Source organism: Urocitellus parryii, chromosome 13 (assembly GCF_045843805.1).
Source record: "Urocitellus parryii isolate mUroPar1 chromosome 13, mUroPar1.hap1, whole genome shotgun sequence".
Taxonomy (NCBI): domain Eukaryota; kingdom Metazoa; phylum Chordata; class Mammalia; order Rodentia; family Sciuridae; genus Urocitellus; species Urocitellus parryii.
The window spans coordinates 12,798,096-12,816,500 of record NC_135543.1 but is presented as its reverse complement, the minus strand read 5'-3'; the positions used below and the strand labels follow the sequence as shown (position 1 = coordinate 12,816,500).

The 18,405-nt window shown below is 42.2% G+C and overlaps 1 protein-coding gene across 1 annotated transcript; it reads left to right on the top strand.

The window, feature by feature from the left end:
- The first annotated feature begins 2,613 nt into the window (after nt 1-2,613).
- Nucleotides 2,614-17,494, top strand: Serpinb5 (serpin family B member 5). The gene is made up of 6 exons (XM_026404630.2): nt 2,614-2,781; nt 5,174-5,311; nt 7,453-7,570; nt 9,775-9,917; nt 14,431-14,598; nt 17,093-17,494. The coding sequence occupies exons 1-6, from the start codon at nt 2,614-2,616 to the stop codon at nt 17,492-17,494; spliced, it is 1,137 nt and encodes a 378-aa protein (XP_026260415.2).
- Nucleotides 17,495-18,405: the final 911 nt, after the last annotated feature.

The following is an 18,405-nucleotide window of genomic DNA, read 5'->3' as shown; positions in this document are numbered from 1 at the left end:
GGAAATATATTGCTAACATTGCTGAGATTTGTTTAAATGCTTTGATTGTCTTGCAACACAGTGGTGGCAGTGGGCCAAAGTTATGGCTTGAGCTGTCACAGATCAGCTCTATAGTATTTTAAGTCATTTGGGACTAAACGCTGAACAGCTGATGAGATTTATCATGCAGTGTTTCATTGATTTCTTAATTGGTGGTTGTGTGCCAGTACAATCTTTCCATGTACAGAACGTTTCTGATACATTTGGCCAGCATCAACCCGTGATGCTGTATAGGGACCTTAAATATTAAGGGCTGTATGCTCTTACTCACTAGCATAGAAAATTTTCTGAGAAAAGATCCAGTCAGCATCAGGACAGGAAGGTGAACAGATTTGGACTCACACACTGAGAACAACCATGCAAAGAAAGGAACTCACTGAGAAGGACAGCCTCTCAGATCCAGGTCCCTGATGGAGAATGTAAGTCATGCACCCTGATGTCTAAGTCTTGCATTAAATACAGCATGTGTTGTGTATACAGCTATATAAAAGCTGTATTCATGGAGTCATTTAGGGTAAATGTATCTCAAAGTGTTATTATGAGTGAATGATGTTTTAGTTGAACAAAATGGTAAAATGGGTATTTCCTTACTTCTGGTCCACTTCCTGGACCCATTCCTAGTGTTTGTAGTCAAACTCCTTCAACAAATTAATTCATGGTCTTCAGCACAATTTTTGTGCCCAAAAGAAATCACTAAAATCACAGTTGATTTTATTGCCTATGCAAAATTATTACCATTTGTCTTCTTGGGGGATTAGTAAACCCTTGCTAGGGAGAACTATTTGTGTTTGCTAAAGCAGTTTGTATGTTTTAATATTAATCTCAGTGTGATTAGGCCTCAAGTTGTGGAAGCATTGAAAAGTTTGCAGGGATCTAAGTTTGGTGAAGAAATAGCTCATGACTCCATGTACATGTTGAATGTTAGTTGTAGATGAATTCAACATTGTCAATGTTAAATGTGCTGCAGGAAGAACCAGATCTCCTGAAAGTCTCTTGCACACATTCCCCAAACCTTTTTTTTTTTTTTTTTGTCACTGGTGATTGAACTCAGGGATACTTGACCACAGAGCCACATCCCCAGTCCTATTTTGTATTTATTTAGAGATAGAGTCTCTTTGAGTTGCTTAGCACCTCGCTGTTGCTGAGGCTGGGTTTGAACTTGCAATTCTCCTGTCTCAGCCTTCTGAGCTGCTGGGATTACAGGTGTGTGCCACCATGCCTGGCTCCCCCAAACCTTTTGTGAAGAGTTCTTTATAATTTCCCTAGTGGTGGATGTGCTGGTTGAAACACTCCACAGTCTTTCATTTTTGTCTCAGGACGCTCTAGTGGTCTCAGTAACACCTAACGCTGGTCAGCTTCCACTGGGAAAGGTCTGCCCCTGCTTCAAGAGGAGAAGACGGTTGTGGGCTTTAAAGCTCACCATGACTTTAGATCACCTGTAGCAGGTTTGTAAGGGGTGCTCTGGCTGAGTGCATTTGCTGTACTTACCAGAGACATAAAGAGAAGGAGGAAGTCAGTAGTTGGGGGGATGACCAGTGAGCATGAAATGAATAGGGTCAACAGGCTTTTTTTTTTTTTTTCCTGCTAATGAACTTGCTTTTCCAGACCTGAAATATAGACATATTTTTGAGTCCATTCTATGCAAGCAATATGTCCTATCAAAGAATTCTGAGGAAATATTTGATGATCAGGGGTCCATTCCTTGATCTTATTCTCATGGCTTTGCATTATGAATTTCTGTTCGGGGGTAAGGTGTACATTGCCATCCTGTGCATCTGCTGGTCCTGGCCAAGGGAAGTCCCCTATCTGGAGTAGTGGAGCTTTCTCCCTGACACCAGGGCTCAGGCGCTGCCTGGGGGTGTTCGATGCCATCTTTGCTTTCTGTGTCTGTGTACACATATGTCATCTTCCCTCTTGGTGTGATGCCATCTTCCCTCTTGGTGTGTCTGTCTTTGTGACTTTTCTCCTGTCCTTCCAAGGACACTGGTCATACTGGGTCAGGGCCCACCTAACTCTAGTATGACATCATCTTAACTAATTAAATCTGCAGAGACCCCATTTCCAATTAGGGCCACATTCACAGGTTAGGAATCAGGAGTTCAACATGTCTTTTTGGAGGAAACACTTATATCACTTAATAAATATCAACTGAACCATGTCAAACTGATGCAATTTGACTGTTTGCAATTCACAAAAAAGTCAATTTTGTATGACCTAAACAAAATCCTAATTGAAACAATATGTGGTAAATAAAACCGACTGGTTTTGATTGGTGCTGTCAACCACTTGACCACTAATGTGAAGAGACAGTGTGACGTCTAGGCTCCAGACCATGGCCATTGTGGCTCACCAGGCCCAAGTTTGGAGGTTCTCGGCAGAGTGGCACACAATGAAGACCTCACATTGTCCACAGCTTTCTTTACAACTGGCTTTCTTTCGGAATTTCCTTCTTCCTACCCAAGACCATTACTTTGTTTAAATAGAATTCTTATTGTGCTGACAGAATGCAGTTGAGAACACTTTAAATAAACATTGAAAATTCACCTCTCCTCTGTCTTCATTTCCAGGCCCAGGATGGATGCCTTGCGACTGGCAAATTCGGCTTTTGCTGTTGACTTGTTCAAACAACTGTGTGAAAAGGAGCCAGTGGGCAATGTCCTCTTCTCCCCAATCTGTCTCTCCACTTCTCTGTCACTCGCTCAAGTAGGCGCCAAAGGTGACACAGCAAGTGAAATTGGACAGGTAACCACACCGCCCCATGCCTTGTTTTGACTTTAAGTGGGCAGTTATCAGAATCCATAGGCAGGAACTAGAGAAAGAAATGGAGACTTGGTGGTCTGGGTCGATCAGGGTGGAGGGTCCTGTCATTTCCAGGATTCTCTTAACCTGTTTTTAAATGTGAAAGCTCATTTCTGTGTCCTGCAGCCCGTGCTTAGTATGGACACCTGGTCGTGATGGAGAAACTGGGGATCTGCTAGGCAATCATAGGGTGCCATTTGCTGGTGGCCTTCGGCAAGTCACCTGATATCTTTCATCTGTCATATTGTGAAGATTAATCAAGGTGGTATATTAAATGTTCCACTGAAAATACCCTGAGCAGAAAGAGTGTAAATTTACCCTCCACCTCCATCCTACATTCAGACAGAACAAAGCTTTCCACATTAGTGCAAAATTTATTTATAGCTTTGTGCTTCATTTTAAGATGCAAGCATAATGCAAGCATTCTGTCCTAGAATATATCCTCACTTATTTTAATAGAGAAGCACATTTTAAATTATCTGCCTTCAAGTAGCTGGTACAAATACAATGAGTTGTGTTTACATGTTTTGGAATTCTCTCGGTGGGAGGCTTACCATCCTATTTAAGAAGCATGGCTAAGATGATGTGTTTTATATATGCACACATATGTGCATAGATGTTTTAATTTCTTTTTGGCTGTGATTGACTATCTAGCTTTGTGTGGGTCTTAGACCTTAGATGAGATAATTTTCCTGATGGTTATGATTCTAAGTCATCGTGTTTTTGTAGACAGTAGGTGAGTGTCCTCCCAATTTCATTCCTTTATTATCCCTAATGTTGATTGCTCCAGGTTCAGCGAACTTTCTTTCCAGGAACTCATAAGCATTTAAAAAGGGATTACCTTCTTCTATTCCTAAATGTCCTGATGTTATGACCCATGAATGTCATTTAGGTCAGGGGGAAGATTTTAGGCTTGACACCGAGTGAGGTTTGAGGGAGAAACTTCAGTCCTGGGCAGAGGAGCTGCACCTTCCCATCTGTCTTGTCTCTGAACTGCCCCTCCCACGTTCCCTACCCCAAGCCCTGTTCCTCCTTTCCTGGGTCCCTTTAGAGAAGGGCTGAGAAGAACACTTCCTGGTAGGGGGTCTGCTCCTCAGCAACAATGAAGGAAGGTCTCCGTACAGGCTGTTGGTGTCCCAGCAGTAGTGCTGGGCTCTGTCACCTTCTGGGCTTGTTCGCTCATCATTCTGCAGGAGAGCTGAGCAGTGCCTGGGCCAGCCAGTTTGGCCCTGCAGTGCTGAGGCTGTGTGACTCACTGGCACCATGTGCCCATTTGGTGGTGCAACCTGAGTTGTGGCGTCAGGGTCTGACCGTCCTGAGCTATGGAGTGAGGAGAGACTCGTCCTAGCTGATGTCACATTTTTGCAGTGCCACAGAGCAGAAGAGATTCTTGACTGTTGTTTGGAACAAAATATAAGTTAGGAAGAAAATATAATTTAGGAAGAAAATAAAAGGATTTAAGCCCTTCAAATGACAGCATCTGAATTTTAAATGGCTTAGACTGTCATTGTAAGGATAATAGACAGTTTGAATCCATGCATTTTAGGTGTTTTAAATGTAATACCTGTAAATCTTCAGAACTCAGAAAAGTAGGCATTCTCGGCTCATTTTACAGAGGGGCTGGTGAGGATCTGACGGCCTACAGAAGATTACCTTCCTAATAGGTGAAGGCTGGGATTCAAAGCAAGGCTATCAGACTCTCACTCTCCCAGGCAGCCCCCCTCCCCCATTTGTCAGAGGTGCAACAGCCCCTTCAGCACTTGCTAAAGCATCTCAGGGAGACTGGACTGCAGCTCAGGGCACCTCCCTCCCGGACTCACACCTGCCTAGTGATTGTCTCTCTTGGCATGAATCTCTTGTTTCGGTCTCTAAATTGGATAGAAATTGTAACCCAGCTTAATCTTCCCCGGGGGGAGGTCCTTTTGTGTGAGTGCTAAGTGGCATCATTTTGAAGAAAGGGCACATTTTCCTTGGTTTACTAAGAAGAGAATCTTTATGGTAGTGTTTCTCAGACAGGGACAATTTTTCCCTCCCTGGCCCACCCTGGGGACATCTGACAATGTCTGCGTGTCTTGGCTGTCATGCACAGGAGGAGGAGTGCTGCTGGCACCTACTTGGTCAGGGAGGCTGCTAAGCGTATGCAACGCCCAGGGCAGGCCCTCACAGCAAAGAATTGCCCAGCCCCAAATGTCCACAGTGCGGAGGCCAAGAGGCTTGGCTTTATGGGAGCATCAGAGCAAAAGGGCTCTGCGTGCACAGGTGGCTGCCGTCACAAGGTGTCCACTTCATCAGGAAGAGGAAATGCTTTTTGCTAATGAGCTGCTTCTCTTAACAGGTCCTTCATTTTGACAATGTCAAAGATGTGCCCTTCGGATTTCAAACAGTCACCTCGGACGTAAATAAACTCAGTTCCTTTTACTCTTTGAAACTAATCAAGCGGCTCTACGTAGACAAATCACTGAACCCTTCTACAGTAAGTTGTTGAAAGCAATTAGCAAAATGTATCCTTTTCCTCCAGGAATGGCGTTTCACATTGTCAGACCTGCAACATTCATTTCGAAGATGTTCATTTTTGATTTAAGACTTCTTAAAATAAACCAGTCCCCCTGGAGAGGTTGAATGTTGTGGGGCTCAACACCTTCTAGCTCCAAATGGAGAGAGGCTTGTGGGCTTCCCTTTCCCTCTCAAACCCTCACACCTCCTATGCCTCTTCCCTGCTTCTTTTCTGAGAGAATGGGGTATTCAACTGCCTAAAAAAAAATGTATCCCTGGAGACAAGAAGTGCAAAAAAACTCTTGAGTTAAATTTCTAACTCCTAAATAGCCGGACATCTGGCTCCAGGGTGTTTTAGGATCCCCATCTCATTTGTTTTTGTACAGAATGTTCTCCTGGTGTTCCTCAAAGATCAATTCAAAAAATAAACCATAAATTAGCACTCTTCATCAGCCACAAGTTGGTTTTGTTTGTTGTATGAGGCTGGTCAGATGTGGGTCTATATAAGGCAGCTCTGGTTATTTAAGTTCAGCCATTTCTTGAAGCAGTCCTGTAAAGAACATTGTGATTCTCGATCCCAGGGTGTATCATACATAATATTTTAAAGTCTATTTTGAAACACATAGCCAACAGTCTAGATTACAAGGAGATTCTCTCTCTAGTAAGAGTTGATTCAGTTCTTGTTTGGTTGGTCAGAATTTCAAACTTCCTAAATCTAAACGCTTGATCTCCATCAAAGCCTTTTTGTCATTATATTATACCTTTCTGTGTTAGGTATTTGTTTTGTTGAGACCCTTTGAGGACCCATAAGTGGCTAGATATTGTTGTGAGTTTATTCTCCTTCCTTGAAGACACACATATGCGATCGTTTTTGTTCTAAAATCATCTGGGAAATTAAACAAAATTGAGATGTAAGTTGGTGCTGGGCATGGAAAAACTTTCATGGCCCCCAGGTGGTCCTTCAGGAGATACTTAATACATCTTTGTTGCAGAGAGGATAATGAAGGGCCTTCCTCTTGCTGAGCCTTTCTGAAGTTCTTAGTTGGTGCCTGCTGACTCAGTCAGTCCCAAGGCTGAGTTGCAGTTATCTGAAGCTAAGTTAATTGGCTCAGGCCTTAGCTGATCTGAAGAAGTGCAGGAGCCCTGTGCTTAGAAGTGAAGGGACATGACATTATTTTTAGTTTGGTTTAACCTTCATTTCAACATTTGGAATTTCGGCCAAACTAGGAGTTGCAAAGTTTTTGTTTTTAATTGAATTTTATATATTTTTAGATTGCTTTCTGTTGCTCTTCTTTCTGGGCTCATAGCTCCTGGAAATTTCTAGTTAACTAGTACAAACAGTTGAGGTTTGAAGAGGGCTGATCTGCATCAGAACTACCTGGGTGTTTGTCAGAAAAGCAAAATCTTGGCCTCAGACGTCTTGATCAATAGTGTTTAGGGTTTTGCATTTTAAACAAGCATTAAGGTTAGAGCCACCGCTGTGATGTCTATAGCACTATGTTTCAAATTTTAACATGCAGATTAAATGCCTTGGAGTCTTGTTAAAATGTACAGTTTGAGTCGGTGGGTCTAGGGTGGGGCCCGAGATTCTTGATTTCTATCAAGATCCCAGATGGTGATATGGCTCCTCATCCTTGGGCGGTTATCTGAGTATCGAGGGTCTTTAGCATATTTATTTATTTCAAGGAGGATAATGATTTTCTGCTCATAGTTCTCTTCTCTGTACATTTTTCTCTATGATATATACACATTTTTAATGTTTCTGAAATTGGAATTCATTTTTTTCTTATATCAGAATACAACTCGTATTCAATTCAATTTGCTCAATTCTCATATTATTCAGTGGAGTTTGAACAGAAAGCTGCCATTCATTTTGTAATTGTGCATATTTAGCATAGTTTCTTTTTGTTTCCCGGAAGCAGATACTAAATTGGTGGGTGCATTTAATAATTGATATTGTCCTATAATTGAGTAAATGAAACAGTTCATGCTACCAAATTGGAAAGTGTACCCATGGTAATAGATATTTAAGAATCCTTTTGTTAGAACTGTGTAACAATGTAATAGATTGATTATAGATTATAAGTACTTTGTGAATTTACAAAACTGGATGTTTTTTAGGAGTTCATCAGCTCTACAAAGAGACCGTATGCAAAAGAATTGGAAACCGTGGACTTCAAGGATAAACTGGAAGAAACGAAAGGTCAGATCAACAGCTCCATTAAGGATCTCACCGACGGCAAGTATACTTTACTTGTTCTGCTGAATAACAGACCTTCCTTTCTCCTGAATCCTTGAGCCACTCATAAAAATTGAGCATCTGGAGGATTCCTTGGATGCTTTTATCCAGGCTCAATTTTGTCCATCAAGACATGTCAACAACTTGCCTTTCTAGAAATTTCTTGTATCATCTCATCGCTTGGCAGAAATCAGTGGAGTTTCAGTTTTGGTCCGCTTTGCCTTGCCCTCTGTCAAGCTGCCACCCGCCCCAGTGGAGCCACAGCTGTGCCTCTAACAGAGTGGGGTTTTGGGCAAAGCATGAGGCCAGTTTTAAAGTCTTAAAGTCTAGAAATGGAAGGATTGGTATAATTTGATGATCCTTGATATCATTTCTGGCTCAAAAATTCTACCAATTTATTAAAGAGGACAAAAGGTCTTATTCACAGATAAACACAGGAAGACAAAATGAGAAAACAAACGCAGTGGAGGTACATCCTGAACCTCGCCATCCTTATGCTGCTGTGCTCCCTGATGGTCCCATGTCCCTTGGCAGCACCTCTGCTCAGTGCTTCCCAGGATTCTCCCTGTTTAGACCCCTCCACCCTCCATTAAACCTCCCAGTGAATTGCCTTCCTTGATAGGAAGAAGTTGGAAGTGAAGTGACTTGGATGGCAGGCCAATGACTATGTCCTTTTCCAGGGGCTATATTTATAGTGTTAGTTTAGGGAGGGAAGCCTAAGGCAGACCTTGCTGGTGTGGAAGGATACTCTTCCGGGGATACTTCCTTCGTGAATGAGCAGAGCCCAGAGTGGTCTGCCTCTGTGCTGACTCACGAATAACAAGGTCCACCTGTAAGGGCATGGAATCGACAGGAACTCTGGAGTCATTTAAGACCTAGGTTCAAATCCAGGCACTACAACTTATCAACTATGGCATTTGGACAAGGAGCCTCAATTTAAGGAACTGTAAAACGTCAGGGGAGGGGGCCGAGGGGGCATGCTATTTAATCTATTTAATTTTCATGTGGTTGTTGTTAGAATCAAATTAGATAACATATACCAACAAATGGTAGCTATAGATATATACACATGTACACACACACATACCTACCTACCTATATTTATATTATTGAAATAAATTTTCTTGATTTCTTCTGTAAAGAGAAACTTTGATATATATATATATATATATATAATACTAGGTTGAGCACATCTTTAAAAATTATTAACAAAAGGCAGCTCCTGCTTCAATAGCTGTAGTATAACTTTACTTTTAGAATTCCTAAGCAATTGTATTTTCTCTCAAAGAGACATTTGTTTTAAAATCGTTTTTGACTGGAAAAGGTAGTTGAATGAAAAGACTTCTAAATTTGGAAATGGAGGCTCAGGATTTAAATTGAAGCTTTGCCACTTACTGGATTAAAAACATCTTTAATCTTCAAGTTTCTCCAATAAAACGATTATGTGTTCAACACACATATCTGGCAGGACCAGATACATAATTTGCACAGTCAGTGAGAAAACAAAAATGCAGGATTTCAATAAAATCCTTTACTGAAAATTTTATTAAAAATCTTAAGAATGTGATAGCAGAACATAAAACCAAGTACAGGGTCCTTTTCATATGGTCCAAGCCCAGGAAGTGGGATCCAAGAATTGATGTGAAAATCTTTGTAAAAATGTCAAGTGCTATTCAAATATGGGGATTTCTTTGTATTACGAGATTATCACTGTTGAATTGCTTTGTCTGTTGAGAATTTGAGAGCCTTAATAATTGCAGCTGTGATTGAGCTTCTGGTGATTAAGTTGACTCTGGGACAAATAACCTGCCTGCAAGGAGTACCCCTGGGAGAGGAGTAGAGAGGCGTAGGGTGAAGGGAAGGGCCTGTCTTGGAGTCAGACAAGCTTTTCAGCTGATAGCCCCTTGGCCTCTCTGAGCCCAGTTTCTTCAACTTTAAAATGGGGATGATGATCTTTATCTTATAGGGCCATTGTGAAAAAAGTAAGATAATATATATGAAAAGGCTGAGCACAGGGCCAGGCATACAGCAAGGGACCATGAATTTGCCCAGGAGCACAAGAAAATCTGACTTGCAATCCTATCAGGCCTTACATGGTGCCAGTCCAGCAAGCAGTAAATCCCCAGTGACTGAACATGTATGTGTGTAACCGATGTAGTTTGGAAGGGTAACTGCTGTTTTTGGTTTTCTAAAATTGTTTGCAGGCCACTTTGAGAACATTTTGTCTGACAACAGTATAAATGACCAGACCAAAATCCTCGTGGTTAATGCTGCCTACTTTGTTGGAAAGTGGATGAAGAAATTCCCTGAATCAGAAACAAAAGAATGCCCTTTCAGAGTCAGCAAGGTATGTGGCCATATGGGATGGTTAAAGGATCCTAGCACAGATCCTATGGCAATGGAGGGGTGTGTGTGTGTGTGGGGAGGAGGTATCGGAATTCATTCCAATAAGGAAAATGAGGGCATGGGGCCTTCAGCAAGAAAGGAAGAGGAATGGAAAGAAAAAGAGCAAACTAAATCCTTCTAGCAGAAGCCTTTGAGTTATTGTGAGACCCGGACCACTTAGGAATCTTTTTCCTGACTACCTACTCTATGATCTCAATTTCTCACCTATTGACAGTGAAGCACATGGTTTGAATATGAAATTAATTAACTAATTTCAATGCTGGAGATGGAACCCAGGGCCTCACAAATGTTAGGCAAGCTGTCGATCACCGAGCCACACCCCCAGCCCAGTTTGGATATTTTAAAGTCTAACTTAAAAGATGGTTTGAAGCACTTCTTGACTTTCTGAAGAAAAAAGTCCAGCTTACCTATCTGCACCAGGGCAGGGTGAGAAGTTTGTTTTGCAGGGCGGTCTCGTTAATAGTGTTGAGATGACTATGTGAAAAATAACTCAGACATAGGTGAAGCATCTCTTTTGTAAAAGAAACGAAATAGCTGAGACTGGAAAATTGACCCACTTCATGGGAGAACCCAGGACAACGCAGGGATCCATATGAAGATATGGTTTGGTGAGTGGCGTGAAGAAGTTAGACCCACAGCAGTCTTTGAGTCTCTGCCATACTTGAAGGTAGCTTATTTACCCTGATGAATCTACGTATCAATTCTAATTTTTCTGAGCCACGAGTACCTGGCATCGATCACTTGTTTTTGCCTAATAAGCAGCACCTTAATGCTAGAATCCAGGAGAAAAGCCCTTTGGGATACAGGCTCATGGGACCGGCTTCCGTGCCTTTTGCTTTTTTCCATGGGGTTTTAGTCATACATTGCCCACCCTCAAGTGTACTTTTCCCAGTAAAATCTAATTGTTTGCCCTTTTTTGACCCTCCACTGGTGTGTGGGCTTTATCATGGCAGATGCCATGGCTTTTCTATCTCGGTGTCTGTAGTTCCTGGCAGACTCTGACATGCCATTAAGGTTGTCTGCAAATTTGTTGAATGAATGACCTGTCAATCCCCCAAATTCAGTTTGTAGTGCTGGGAACTGATCCCAAGGCCTCACCTACGGTAGGCAAGAGCTCTACCACTGAGCTGCACCCCCAGCCCCAAAACATTCAATATGAGATGAAACTTCACTGGGTTTTATTGGGACATTTTCCCAGGAGAGGCCAACAACCACCATTATTGCTTCTTACCTACTCAAATATCCAGGGTGTGGAGGGGAGCCAGGAGGTCCTCCTTCCCCTTCCTCTTCCTGAGCTTAGCTTCCCAACTGCAGTGGTCTTCTCAAAGCTAGCTGCTAGGGACAGGACTGACTGCACCAGAGGCCTGCCTGGGAACCAAGGACACATTGGGTTCTTCATACTCTGAAGTTTTCACTTACCGTTTCCTGAGATTTAAGCATGGCTTTGGAACTTCTTAGTGTTGTCTTTCCTTTGGAGCTGAAGTGGAAGGTGACCTTAGAGCCTCTACAGAGTCCTGGAGGAGTGTGGTCCACCCCACTGTCCCATCCTGGAGCCAGCCTCCTCTGGCTCATTTGACCGGTGATTGGTTCTCCTTCATAGGAAGAGCTGGCAGAGGGTCCCTGGGCCTGCTGAAGTGAAATCTAACATGTGTTTTAATGGTGTCACTCTTAAGGTCCCAGGGCCACACACAATTCATTGATGTTTCATTTGCATCTTATGCACGTAGGATGAAGGTGATCTCATGCAGCATTTTTAGTGCTCTGTATTTTGCCCTGTCACATGAGGTCATGTGTGGAATTTTCATGTTAGGCATAGTTTTCATATAGGCATGAGGGTGGTGCTCATGAACTTTTGGAGTTTAGAGCATTTGGGGTTTTCAGGCTAGGGGTGCTTAATCTGTATTTATATTGTATTTTCTGGGATAGTTTTTATTTAGTCCTGTTTTCAAAATATGTCTCAATGCGTGTTTCAGAAAATGGGATTGTTGTGCCTAAATTTGGTGCTGACAAGTGAAATCGACGATAGCTTTTGGAGGACACTGCCACAGTCCGGCTGCAGCAAAATAGCTGGGGGGTGACGAACAACTTGTGTACATTGATACAGCAGGAGTGAGAGCCCTTATTGTAGGACAGGAGGGGTATATATACATTCCACACAGCTTCTCTTAATTAACATAAACTAGATACAGCAGTCAACCAATAAGAAATCTCCACACTTAATGGCTCGCTGGCGTTACTTCACAAACCACTCCCTCTGGCATTTTGCCAGGCGCCGTCCTGACTTGTTTACAAACTCTAACAGGACACAACTCTGTGGCATGTTCAGAAACTGTTGGCAGTCTAGCCTGATGGAAATTTTTAGACAAATCTATATCTTAAAAAAATGGAAGAATTATCAGTAAATTTTTAAAGCAACGTGTTTTCCTATCATAATTCGCTTTCTGGTTATACTTTAGTGCCGCAGTCTGGCTGGGCACAATTCAGGAGCCACTTGTCAAAAGAAACAAACTTTATTTTTAGAACCACACAAGCCAAACAAAATAGCTCCTCAGGAAAAACCCTCAGAGCCCAACTGCCACCACCGGCTTCCCACAAGCCTCTCCCACAAATACAAGCCTCTCCACCTCCCACAATCCTCCTGCTCTTGAGACCGATTGGCTGGGTCGTGTGGGCGGAGCCAAAATAGTCTCCCAATGAGCAGCTCCGTGGTCTGAAAGGGCAGGGAAACAGCCCAATGAGCATCATTGCAGAGGAGCCAATCAGCTAGATGTTGCTGGGGCCGCTGTGAGCCAATCATCAGCTGGCAGTCTGAAAGTTTGCTGGGGCCCCTTCGGCTGTGGCTCTCAACACTTTAGCACTGAAGTTTTCAATCATCCATCAGTCAAATATTTAGTAAACAGGTACTATCTGGTGGGATATCCCAGGACCAAGACATGACTGTATCTGCCATGACTATATTCCAGTTGAGGTGGGAGGTGAAAAGATAACCACAAAATATTCCTAGCACTGTGGCAAGTGCTAAGATAGAGGTATGTACAAAAAGCAAAATAAGGAAGGCATAGCTGTGTTTTGAGAGCGGTGCTGGGTAAGGTGCGGCTTACTGTTTGAAAAATTCCGGAGAGGTACAGGTTTTACTGTGATGTTATCCCTGAAGGACTGACATGAAGCTGGAAGTCTCCCCCTAAAGAGATTAGGTTAACAGGAAACTATCCTGTGGGAGGTGCATATGAAGACAGTAAGTTACCTTAAACTACTATCAGTCTTTCGCTTCTTAGTATGAATTAGTTTTTCTTCAGAAACCCTCGATAGCAGAGATAGGAGACTGGATCTTAATGGGAGCCCAGAGAGGGAAAGGCCTGCGTGGTCCCTTGAGATAGTTATGGCCCTTTCACGGCCCTGTTGCAAGAGGAGTGTGGAGTGTATGGAAGCTGGAGGAAGGGATTTTCAGAAAAAAGGAAAAAAAAAAGAAGCACTCTCATCTTTTAAAATCATGAAATATTTCAAGCACACAAAAATTATAGTGAATAATAAAAGAAACACCAGTGTACCTACCAACCAACTTCATGAACTTAACATTTTGTCTTACTTATTTTAGAGAGTTTTTTAAAAAAAGTCACAACAGCTGGGCTGCTGTGTGTGTCCCCCCACCTCCCACCCCGTTGGTTCTCTTCTCTTCCTCCCTCCCCAGCCATAGCTATTATTATGAATTTTCCAATCTCCTCGTTCCACTGACAAGGAAGCAGAGACTTAGGTTGAGAGACTTGCTCTAGGTTGTAGCATCTGCTTGTGTCACATTTGGGACCAAGACCTGGGCTTCATATCTCCAATCCAGACTCTCCATCTGCTCAGATCTGAGTAGGTACAAGACAGGGGGAGGGCTCTCAAAGATGAACAGAAAGGGCAGACCAAATAAGGTTTTGTCCTTCTATATGCCACATCTTTTTTGATTAGGAAGCAAATAGGTATATGGGTTTGCAAGTAGAATTTACTTTGAAGTCAGCTCCACCAAGACTTTGTTTAAAGATCTCAAAATCATAAGTGTCTATAGAGACTAACTTAAACTTTTCATATATTTTCAGACTGTCTTACTGCTAATATTTTATATATGCAAGTACAGTATTATATATAGTTTATATAATATATAGCACATGGAATTATAAAGGACATGGATAATTTTTGAAAAGGATTTATAAACTCAACACAGGTCAGTGCTTGATGGTTTGGGTGCAGTGTGGCTTGAATCCCAAAGGCTGGATCATGAGCCACAATGATCCAAAACCATATGAACAAATTTGTGTGTATATAGGTATCTTCTTATATATTTATGTATTTATATATGTTCCTATGTAAGCGTGTGGTGTGTGTATTTATATTTTTGTGTATTTATGGTGTATATATATTTGTGCTTGAAAGTAATTGCTTGTTAATGTTTCCAAACTTGTCTCCTGTAACAGACAGACACCAAGCCTGTGCAGATGATGAACATGGAGGCCACATTCTGTATGGGCAACATTGATGACATCAATTGCAAGATCATTGAGCTTCCTTTCCAAAATAAGCACCTCAGCATGCTCATCCTGCTACCCAAGGATGTGGAGGATGAGTCGACGGGCTTGGAGAAGGTGAGGAGGAGGCAGTGCTTATGTACAGGGAGGCAGGAGCCCCTGCCATGGCAGAGAGGGCAGAGAGGCCCCTGGACTGTGCTGTGTGGGGCCGTGAGAAGCCTGTGGCCAACTGCCTCACACACCACTGGCTCAGTCATCTCCATGGGCTTCAGGGGCCTTTCCTCTTTAATATGAGAAACAGCCAACTTTTATTTGGCACTTAGGATGTGCCAGGAATGGTGCTTCATTCCCCGTGTGTATGATCTCATTTAATTCTTCCGACAGCCCTGTGGTTAGAAACAGTGAGGAAACTGAGGCACAGAGGGGTAGGTACCCAGTCCATGGTCACAGAACTAGTCAATGATATGTAGACCCAGGATCTGAGCCTGGGAAATTGGGTACGTTCTCTCCCCTAGGCGAGGGTGCCTCCCTCATGTCAGCAGGAAGAGCCCAAATGGCCCACCGTCTGGAGAACAGAAGCTTCATTTATTTCTTTATTAGCACACTGTTTTAGTTTTAGGTTTTCAGAAAAGCGAGTGGAAAGTACAGAGGATTCCCGTATGCTCTCTCTCCCTCTCCCAATCCTATTGGTTTCCAGTTATTAGCATCTTGCATTAGGGTGATACTTTTGTTATAGTTGAAAAGCCAATACTGAAATATTTTTTTGAAATTTTCTTTGCTTTTTATTTTATTGAATTTTTTGGTGCATTATAATTATACTAACGGTGGGACTCATTATGCCATAGTCATCCATGCACATAACAGTTTGATCAATCTCATTCGCCAGTACCTTTCCTTCCCCTCCCAGCATTGATACATTATCATTAGCTTACCTAGGGTTAATTCTGTGTAATAAATTTCACACACACACACACACACACACACACACACACACACATATATATATACATATACCCCCACACAAGATTTTATTATGCTTCAAATTTATGTATTATGCAGGTTATTATATTATGTTATTTTATAATATAAAAGGTATACTTATGTATAGTTTATATTTTTTTATGTGATATCAATTATGATATTATTACACTTATACAGATTGTTATAGCCACAAAGTTCAATGAAAGTGGCAGATCTATCTGCTTGTGAATGAGCTTTAATTTCCCCCTGGGCTCAGTCTCTGCCCAGCTGCCTGAGGCCCCCCTGTTCCCTCTGGGACCTCCCCTCCCTGGCTTCTGTTCTAGCTCTCCTCACCTGGGCCTCAGCCCTAGGCCTTGTGGGCCGTGGTCTACATATCTATGAAGAGGGGTCTACCTATGAAGGGGGGCTCTTGAAGAGCAGAGGTTGTGTATGTTCCCATTAGGCATCTGGTACTCCCTGATTTGCTGGGTGTGGGGGGTGGGGGCAGTCTAACCAGTCCCCCTCTTACCTGTTACTGTTGCCTCCATCCTTTTATGACCTGAATGAATTTCTGCCCTCATTCTTCTTTGATGTGTTAGTCTTTTTTTTTATTCTCTTATTTCATGTCTTGCTCTTTCGGCTATTATTCGGTTGTCTTGGATTTTATCTTACTTAAAATACTCTCATAAATGTGTCAATATTTTTCTTAAGGAAATAGAATTAAAGAAAACGGTCTTTTGAGTCTCAGAAAGGAATGTGTAAGAATACACATTGATGAGTTTGTGATGGCGGTCATAACAAAGAACCACACCTGGGTGGCTTCAATAACACACATTTATTTTCTCACTGTTCCAGAGGCCACAGTCCCGGGGCTGGGGTGTTGGCAAGTTGGTTCCTTCTGGGGGCTGCAAGGAGAGCGGGCTTGTGCCTCTCGCCCGGCTCCTGGTGGTGGCTGGCAGCCTTTGCTGTCTCTTGGCGGTTCCACACTCCACCCTGGCGTCTTCTTTCACCTTCACATAGCATTCTCCCTGTGTGTGTGTCTGTTTCTGTACAATTTCTTACTTTTTATAAGGAACTCAGATTAGAGCCCACCCTAATGGCCTCATTTTAGCTAATTATACCTGAAGTTGACCTTATTTCAAATAATGTCACATTTCGAGGTACTTCTCACTTTACCACCCATGACTTGAAGAATGACTCAAGTTCAAGTTCCAGTTTTAAAAAGAATAACTTTACCTTTAACTTGAGTTGTTAAATTTTATGCCATGCCCAGCCCATGGGTATTCTAGATTTCCTTACAGAGAAATTATAATAATAATCCAGAAAACTCTCATGTGTGCAGCATCATACCCCATGCATCTGTTTTCTGAAAAGCTAGTTTGTAATTTAAAGCAAACCAATTAAAACCATGCCCTCTTAACTTTCAGGGCAGAGGGAGCACTGTGGTAGGGGAGGAGGAGAACAGAGCCCGTGGCTGGTGGGTCTTACAAGAGACACTGGTTCCTATCATAAGTACTCCACCATCTCTGATGATGCTCCACCCAGACTGATTCAGAATCGGACTCACGAAAACTTTTATGTTTTCCATCAAGCAAGGTCTCTTACAGTGGGAGATACATCAAACTAATTTCCTTTCCTTTCTGTCCTTCAGATTGAAAAACAACTCAACTCAGAGACGCTGTTGCAGTGGACCAATCCCAGCACCATGGCCAATGCCAAAGTCAAACTCTCCCTTCCCAAGTTTAAGGTGGAAAAGATCATTGACCCCAAGTCTAGTCTGGAAAACCTAGGGCTGAAAAATACCTTTAACGAAGATACATCTGATTTCTCTGGAATGTCAGAGACCAAGGGAGTGGCCCTGTCGAATGTCATTCACAGAGCGTGCTTAGAAATAAACGAAGATGGTGGGGAGTCCATCGAGGTACCGGGATCCCGGATCCTGCAACACAAGGATGAATTTAACGCCGACCACCCATTTATTTACATCATCAGGCACAACAAAACCCGAAACATCATTTTCTTTGGCAAGTTCTGTTCTCCTGAAGTGGCTTAGCCCAAGTTAAGACCCACTTGACTTGTCTCTGGATGCAGATTTCTATAAACTCTGCATCCAGAGATTCATTTCCTAAAAACAATAAATTGTTACTGTTGCTAGATCAGGAAGCAGCTGGTCCTTGTCATGTGTAGCCCTCACACAACAGGCCCTTCTTTTCTAATTCTTTCTTTTGTTTCCTTTTTTCCCCCATAAAAAAGGACATATGCTTTTAATGAAAAGGAATTGCCTTAGAGGAAAAATATTTATTCATTATTTGTCAAACTGTCCAGGATTCTGGAGAGACATACAGTGTTCCATACAGAAATTCCTATAAGGAAGGTCTGTAGGATCTTATTGCCAGAACTTCGCCTTTCTTCACAGGGATATAGAATACTCTAGATACTCTCACTTCCTGAAAGTCTAAAGAAACTATGGTGCATAGGACCTACAAAACTTGGACACCTGTTTTCTCTACTGTAGGCACAGAAGTCCTTATGTTAAGCCTTGAGAGATACATGTATTTTCAAACTCTGAATGTTTGGGATTTTTAGAAACATATATTGCACATCGGGCCTAGCACTTTTGGTATGTTATGGAGCTCCATCAACAGGGTTTGAAACAGTACTCTGTAAATCAACACCCTAATATTATTTCTGCAACAAAATACAAAATATTCACATAAAATAGACAAATCAAGACTCCAGCCCATAAGTGGTCAAATTTTGCTGACAAATGAATATGTCACTAGCTTATGAAAACAGTTTGCAGAACTTTTAGAGTGAAATGTTAGATAAAGTAGCTGAAATATGAGACCCCAAGGAGAAGCTCAGTTTTATTAAAAAAAATTTGACTTTAATTTTTGAGAGCTGTCCCACCTGGTCATTTGGTTGCTGCTGGGCTGGTGGCAGGGTCTTCTAGCTGACTCAGAA

Coding starts and splice junctions, on each gene's coding strand:
- Serpinb5 (XM_026404630.2), top strand. CDS start 2,614: ATGGATGCCTTGCGACTGGCAAATTCGGCTTTTGCTGTTGACTTGTTC. Junction 5,312..7,452: donor AATCACTGAACCCTTCTACA/GTAAGTTGTTGA, acceptor GATGTTTTTTAG/GAGTTCATCAGCTCTACAAA. Junction 9,918..14,430: donor GCCCTTTCAGAGTCAGCAAG/GTATGTGGCCAT, acceptor CTCCTGTAACAG/ACAGACACCAAGCCTGTGCA.